Here is an 8,388-nt window from a genome sequence, read left to right as displayed (position 1 = left end):
AGCAGGACAGGTTGGTATCGCTGCATTTGTTAGGTCGAGAGCTTTATGCCAGTCCGGCGTCTCTCTGTGACCTTCCCATGTCGAGATATGGATACGAGATACCCCTGGATGGTATTGGGTTCTTTTGGGAGGAAACCGATACCCCTGGATGGTATTGGGTTCTTTTGGGAGGAAACCGATACCCCTGGATGGTATTGGGTTCTTTTGGGAGGAAACCGATACCCCTGGATGGTATTGGGTTCTTTTGGGAGGAAACCCTCGTGAACACGGGGAGAGCATGCAAACTCCACATTGTGTGTTTCGTCTTGTGTTCGTTGTCTTGTCTTCTATGTCTACTGTATGTTGGTTAGTGTCCTCCTTGTCCCAGCTCTAGCAACCAGTCCCCCACTAGTCCCACTTCACTCCAGTCCCTCTTCACTTCCTGTCCCTAATTCTAATCCCCCCAGTCCCTTTAGTTCTCTGGTCCCCTCTAGATCCCCCTTCTGGTTTCCCCTAGTTTCCTGCTCAGTCACATTTCCAGTCCCAGCCTTGTTCCCTGTTCCCTTCCCTTGTGTCCTAGTTCCCTCTGTCCTTGTTTTTGAATCCCTCCATGTCCTTGTCTGGGTGATTGTCTGCACCTGTGTCTCGTTATGTCTTGTTGCACACCTGTACGTTGTTCCTTGATTGTTCTCCCAGAGTATATATGCCCTCCTGTTTCCTTTGTTCTCTGTCGGTTCATTGTCAGTGTTTGTACGTAGCTCCCTGGGGTTCCGCTGTCTATTTTTGCCTTTTTGGAATTAAAACCTTTTTGAACCTGCTTTGCCTGCCTGCTGTCTGCTTTTGGGTCCCATCTCCACCACCCAACCTAACACCTAACACAAAACACTTAGCCAACTGCCACTGGTCTAGGCTCTGTCTCTCTCCAGGACCAGGGTGGTGTCTAGGCTCTCTCTCTCTCCAGGACCAGGGTGGTGTCTAGGCTCTGTCTCTCTCCAGGACCAGGGTGGTGTCTAGGCTCTGTCTCTCTCGAGGACCAGGGTGGTGTCTAGGCTCTGTCTCTCTCCAGGACCAGGGTGGTGTCTAGGTTCTGTCTGTCTCCAGGACCAGGGTGGTGTCTAGGCTCTGTCTCCAGGACCAGGGTGGTGTCTAGGCTCTGTCTCTCTCCAGGACCAGGGTGGTGTCTAGGCTCTGTCTCCAGGACCAGGGTGGTGTCTAGGTTCTGTCTCTCTCGAGGACCAGGGTGGTGTCTAGGCTCTGTCTCTCTCCAGGACCAGGGTGGTGTCTAGGTTCTGTCTGTCTCCAGGACCAGGGTGGTGTCTAGGCTCTGTCTCCAGGACCAGGGTGGTGTCTAGGCTCTGTCTCTCTCCAGGACCAGGGTGGTGTCTAGGTTCTGTCTCTCTCCAGGACCAGGGTGGTGTCTAGGTTCTGTCTCTCTCCAGGACCAGGGTGGTGTCTAGGTTCCCTCTCCACAGGATAGTTCTTTCCCAGCTACAGACAATAGTACTTCCTGGTCTGATCTCCTATACTTCCTGTCTGTCCTCTGACTACCCCCCTGTGGTGTTACATCAGTCTGGTAAACTTGAAAACAACTTGTTTGCTGTATGTCTGAGCGAGAGAGAGAGAGAGAGTGCCCAGGGTTAAGAGAGTAGTCAGGAAGTGGAGGGTGGTGGGAGGACAGAGACACCGTCTCCCATCAGCCCTCATTAGGAGGCGGAGGTAAAGGTCAGGCACGGCGGTCGGCTCATTACTGAAGAAACACACGGCATCATGGGAACTTATTAGGCCCTCAGTGGAAATGGTAAAGTTCAGCACCACTTTGGAGATAGTCCGCTTGGTTGAGCTTAAACTTTTGAATAATAATAATAATAATAATAATAATACAACTTTATTTGTATAGCACCTGTCATACAAATACATTAAATGCAACTCAAAGTGCTTTACAACAGAGAATTTACATGCACAGAGTGCTTCACATAAAAAAAGACATAAAATGAACAAAAAGAAGGAAAAATAAGATGGAAGATGAAACACAATAAAAAAAAATATAAAAATAAGAAATCAATCAAAATACAACATTTAAAAAAGCTTACCAATACAATATCACAAAGCACCAAAATCCCACAAATTTCGAGTTACATCGTATGTTCCCACATATTACACAGTAATACAATTGGCAATGGTTCCAAACCTACTAAAAAAGTAAAATTCGCTTCTAGAACATTTAACACAATACACGTTGATACTGTACTGTATGTGTCCAGATTTCTTCTAAATCCTAGAAAAACCTTGGTTAGGTCTGACACAGTCTGCACCTTCCCATCAGACTCCTAATTACAATCATTTGACCTATACCAATGAATTGTTTTATCATTCATTATTTGATCACAAATCAACAATTTTATAAATGCAATTTAATGAAATATTGTACTTGAGAGATATACATTGTTTAAAGTGCCGTAGCACACAAGTGCAAATCTAAAGTGAAAGTTAATAGTCGAGCTGCACAGTTTTTAATGACCTTGAAATAAAATAAAAGCAAGAATCAATCAGGTTTTTGTCACTTAATTTAATATGGGACTTGAAGCTTAGATCTGTATCTAGGATAACACCAAGACTTGATGGTTAATTCAGGATGTCAGTTTCCCCAGATTTTTAAACAGCCTTTCTCTTTTTGTTTTAGGGCCGATCAGTAGGATTTCATTCCATCTCTGCAAACAAAATCGCATCACAATTTGTGAAAAGTGGGACATATGAGGGCAAAGACCCCGAATCATCATGTCTCGTGGCAAAAGAAGTGTCTGACCTTTGAACTCCTAGTGGCGGTAACATCTTCAGCGAATTCACACTGGAGGAGTACGCTGCTGCCCTCCAGCATGTAAAGCCAGGGAAAGCTCCGGGGCCTGATTCTATCTGTTCGGAGCTTATACTCCATGCCGCACCTGCCTTGAAGTCCTGGTTAAGAGCGTTCCTCTCTTCCTGCTTGTGCCAACTCAAAATCCCCAAAATCTGGAGAAGAGCCATAGTTGTCGCGATCCCTAAGCTGAACAAACCTGAAGGGGACCCCAAGAGTTACCGCCCCATCTTTCTGTTATGTATCCCCTTCAAGATCCTCGATTGTCTCATCTACGCCCGCGTCAAACCAATCATCGACCCCACTGCTCCCACAGGAGCAGGCCGGGTTCCAATGCAGGAGATCGACCGTAGATCAAGTCACTTTGATGACTCAAGACATTGAGGACAGCTTCTTGGCTAAAAAGAAGGCCGGAGCCGTCTTTACAGACCTGAACAGCAGCCTACGACACCATATGGCACCGCGGCTTCACCTGCAAGCTGCTCCGCCTGCTGCCGGACTGGCACATGGTCAGCATGATCATGAAGCTTGTCCGAAACCGCAGCTTCACCCTCACCACCGGTAGCGGACAGCGAAGCAGGTTGCGACACCTTAAGAACGGCGTCCTCCAGGGATTTGTCCTGGCCCGGCTCCTTTATAACATCTACACTTACGACCTGCCGATCACAGTCTCCAGGAAGTATGCCTACGCAGACGACCTTGCGCTGGTGTACTCAGCTGGAGACTGGCAGGCCGTGGAGGACACACTGAGCCAGGACATGCAGACAGACACTAGTGGCATACCTCCGTAAATGGAGATTGAAGCTCAGCGAGGCAAAGACGGTGTCGGCGGCCTTCCACCTTAACAACAAGGAAGCCAAATGTGAGCTCCGAGTGCACATCGATGGAACATGGTGTGTGAGTGTGGCGCCGAGGAACAAACCGCAGACCATGTCATCCAGGACTGCCTGATGGTTGTGGATGACGAAACGGTGACATGGCTCCTGGAGGTGTGCTTGGATATATAGCCCGGGTGACCCCTCACCCAGGCTCAGGGTGGTAAAAGGAGAGCCCCTTGGCCCCGAGCCTGGGGGGGGGGGGTGAAACATCGACACCCACATGTCGAAGTAGCTAATATTGTGCCTCCTAATGACGGCACGTTGGAGTAGCATATACAGACTGCAGCGTAAGGGCCCTAGATTTGATCCTTGTGGATCAGAGCTGAAAACATAGTGGGGGATCCAAGCCCCCCTGCAGCAGGTCTATGTGGATCCTTTCCCACTGGAAGACGGTATCAGTCCATAAGAATGGTTAGTAGCTGTTCACAAAATAGCTATTACCCCAGTGCTGTATGGCTTTTAAATGATCACTTTCATATATATATGTATGTATATATATTATTATTATTTGTATTCGTTCATTTATTTATTTATTCTATTGTCATTGATTTAATTTATATTCTGCTGTATAGCTTTTGAATGGCCACTGTACAGTTTATTGTAATTCTAATAGTTTAATGATATTTTTGTATTCACCATATATATATTCTCATTGTAATATTTTATTTATCTTTATATTTTGTTTCTCTTCTTTTCACTCTTTCTCGTATGATAAAAATTCCAATGTATGTATATATACAGTAAATAAATAAATTGAACTTGAACCTCCAGCCAGTCACCCTATCTCTTCTTTCAGGACAAACATCTGTTTCTGGAGTCTGTGAGTAGACAAGAGGCCATTTCCCTGGGTGATGAACCTACAGTAGTGAGAGACGCCACACTCAGGTGAACAAAGACTGACTTGATGGGCTTGATTGAGAGAAGAGACATAGTCATTCTTTACTGACTTCATGGACCCCTCACCCCAAGTTATCTCATCATTATTAAAGGATAAGTTCACTATTTTGGCCTTAAGGGCCTATTCTCTGTCTGACATCTGAACCTGACACGTAGCGACTATAATGTCTGTGATCACCTGAGCATTGAGGTCTTCTGCTGGCGCGGACTTGACTACAATGGAAGTCGATGGGGCAGTCGAGTGTCAGGTCCATGTAAAACCGACAGAGAATAGTGAACATATCCTTTAACAGAGAGTGGTGTTCCTTTCTGAAAATACTATATTTTGGTCCTTTGTCCTTCTGCCATTCACAATCATGGTCATTATCATCATGGCTGACAGTCTGTAGTTCTTTCTGAGAGTCTGTAGTTCTTTAACCTTGTGCACCCTTCAGCAGCATCATATTCAGCCCCTGAGAATCAATTACCTGTTTTTCCTCTAGGCCACCTGATGATGACGAGGATGACATGTAAATGAATGAAGACCCATTTAGATGGTTTATAAAGAGTCTTCCCTCAGGTGTGTGCCTCACAAGTACCTGGGCCTGGTGCAGGTGAGTGGTACAGGTAGGGGCTGGCCTGGCCTGGACTGGGCTTGGTGAGACAGTTGGTATCAATACTAGGGTGAGGGTCCAGGTATTATTAATATTAGGGTGAGGGTCCAGGTATTATCAATACTAGGGTGAGGGTCCAGGTATTATCAATACTAGGGTTAGTCTGTTATCAATACTAGGTTTAGGGTTAAGGTAATATCAATACTAGCAGTAGTCAACCTTTTGATTTGCTGGAATATCTAAATGTGAGGAAGCAAGATGTTGATGCTGAATAGCTTGTGGTCTTGAAGGAGACTGGGTCCTCGCACTTCTGACTGTTGTTATGGTTGGCCAAGCTGGGTTTTGTTTTGTTTTGTTTTTGTTTTTTACAACTGAAGTCTTTTGAGGATGGCAGATACGGTGAGGAGGAGGGTGTGACTGTTGCACTGGGAGTGTTGGATGTTATGGGAGTGTTGGATGTTATGGGAGTGTTGGATGTTATGTTTTAATACAGGTCTAAATGACTGTAACTTAAGTCTACAATTTCAATATGGGATAAAACTTAAACAGATGTGTTTTTGGTGCCAGGCTATCTAGAATGTGTACAGGTACACAGGTGTGCCCCCTAAAACCTCCCAGGTATGCTGGTTATATTGTATGAGCCAGTACAGAGGAAGACATCATTCCACATAATGAATGACTATTATGTATTCAGTTGTATCATAGTGTTTGGCATATTGTCAGCCAGATAGGGAATAAACGTGCAGCTGTAACTTGATAATACTGCAACTTGAAGGTAACTAGAACATTTAGTTCTGATCTAGATGGGTGGAACTCATCTTGTCTTAGTTCAAATGACTGATCTGGGTGTGCTTGAGTGAAGACAGCAAATATACATGTCAGCTTGGCAAGTAATCTAACAGTTGGAATGGATGGTTTGCTAATATATTCATTTATAGTTTTCATGTATATGTCATTTTTGAGTTTTTTTAATTAATGTTCACACAAAAAACGGAATAATGGTCATTAGAATGTATGGGCTATGCGATTACAGTCCAATACAAAATAAAATGTTTCATACATCTCTTCAGGGCCAGGATTCAAAGCAGCAGTAGTATTCAAAGCAGCAGTAGTATTCAAAGCAGCAGTAGTATTCAGACAAGACCCAGATACCCAGAAAAAAACATTGTCCTAAAGTGTATAAATGACTGTCTAGCTCTCTTTCTCTATGTCTGTTACTCACTCACTCATTCTCTCTCTCTCTCTCTCTCTTTCTCTCTCTCTCTCTCTCACACACACACACACACTCTCTCTCTCTCTCACACACACACACTCTCTCTCTCTCTCTCTCACACACACACAAACTCTCTCTCTCTCTCTCACACACACACACACACACACACACACTCTCTCTCTCTCTCTCCTTTTCTCTCACCCACTCTTTCTCTTGTCAGTTGGGGGATCTGCAGTATGAACTCATCAGCAGGGCTCATGAGCAACATGTCGTACTCCCCTCTGTCCCGAGACACGTTCGCCACGGCGTTCATCAAGAACCTGATCGTGGTTCTGATCTGGTCCAGTCTCAGCTACATCAACGGGACCGTTGTGGCCACCTTCTTCAGGCACCAGGTCCACACAATTTGAAAGTATTTGAGTTGTGTTCTTATTTACCTCAAAGTTTGCTGCAGATACTGTGGTGAACTGGATAAAACATCTAAGGCAACATTATCCACCAATCTTACCCCCCCCCCCCCCCCCCCAGGTTTTCTACGAGGACCCACGCTACATACTCTTCATCCACATGGTGGTCAACGACGCCATCCAGCTGACCGTCACCATCACCCTCTTTGTCCTCAGCTACATATTCTACACCATCAACGTCTCCTTCTGCTGCTTCTTCATCCTGCTCGCTGTCTTCACCACGCGCAACACGCCCGTCAACCTGGCCAGCATGGCCGTGGAGCGCTACATCGCCGTGTGCCTCCCGCTCCACCACGCCCAGATCTGCACCGTCCGTCGCACCTACGTCCTGATTGGCCTGATCTGGTTCATCTGCGTGGCGCCCGACATCACCGACCTCTTTGTCACCCTGGCGACAGAGTCTCTCAGCTTCTTCCACACGTCTGTGTTCTGCCTGCGTCACAACGTCTTCAAGGTGAGGCCCGAGCTGTGGAGCAAGAGAGCCAGAAGGTTTGCTGGTTTGAATCCCGAGCCAGGCCTCTTGAAATCATGTTGTTAGTGGCTTGGGTGGCTTGGGCTGGGTATTGAGAGCAGAACAGAAGACAATTTATGCTAGCCATCTGCCAGGCCATCACTGTAAATAAGAATGTGTTCTTAAAGGAGTAGTAAAGGGGAAAATCATGTTTAGCCCTGTTTTAAGGTTACTTATGATCATATAAAATGGTTCAGATCAAAACGTTGACAAAACTAGCAGTTTTGAGAAAGTTGATAATTGCTCTACCACCGTTTAGGTCATACAATGGATGTGGGTGGGCACCATGAAAAATCATTAAAAAACATGTTAAACTCTCGATTTCAAAGACAAGAAGTTCACCGAGGGTGTAATTGGTGTCCGTTGGTGTTCTGAAACCAAATCCGCCGCAAAGTATGAATCCTGTAGGGTTTAATTGATCATTTTATGAAATCCATTGACTTGTATTGACGCGACCGTTGTAGATGTGTAGATCAATCCGCAGAGGGGATTCAGGAAGCGGAACTACTTACGGTAACTATTGTTATTGTTTATGTTGCTAGGCTACCTAGTTTGCGGAAGTTTACACACGTATGTGCTGCGAATATTTCTATGCTAAATATTTTAAAAAGCCTTTCCAGATGAACTAGAATCTTACTTTATGGCGAATTACAGTATATGTCAGAACGCCAACTAATACCTCGGTGAGTTTCTTGTCTTTGAAATTGCGAGTTTAACATGTTTTTTGAATGATTTTTCAAAAGTGCTAGTTTTGTCAATGTTTTGATCTGAACCATTGTATATGATCATAAGTAACCTTAAAACAGGGATAAACATGATTTCCCCTTTACTACTCCTTTAATCTCTCTCTTTCGTGTCTTTGAAGCTGGTTGGTTATATGACAGTTTCCCATGTCTTTACACAGTCCTTTGCATTTTTATTGAACACTGCGAGGTCCTTTGAGCTGCACTGGTTGGTGATGATTTGCCTGGTTAAATAAATGTTAAATAAAATAAAATA

At 45.0% G+C, this 8,388-nt stretch overlaps 1 protein-coding gene across 1 annotated transcript in view; it reads left to right on the top strand.

Annotated features, from left to right (window-relative positions):
- Positions 1 to 6,704: 6,704 nt before the first annotated feature.
- Positions 6,705 to 8,388, top strand: part of LOC311315179 (odorant receptor 131-2-like) — a gene marked incomplete at its 3' end in the record, with an annotated part of 2,569 nt that continues 885 nt past the window's right edge. Inside the window, exons 1-2 of the mRNA XM_084445779.1 lie at positions 6,705 to 6,806; positions 6,940 to 7,332. Coding sequence (XP_084301905.1) covers positions 6,979 to 7,332 — 354 coding nt within the window. The 5' untranslated portion in view covers positions 6,705 to 6,806; positions 6,940 to 6,978. The remainder of the gene's footprint in view (positions 6,807 to 6,939; positions 7,333 to 8,388) is intronic.

This window comes from Borostomias antarcticus (genome assembly GCF_949987555.1).
Source record: "Borostomias antarcticus genome assembly, chromosome: 11".
Lineage (NCBI taxonomy): Eukaryota > Metazoa > Chordata > Actinopteri > Stomiiformes > Stomiidae > Borostomias > Borostomias antarcticus.
This window is presented reverse-complemented; position numbering and strand designations above follow the sequence as displayed.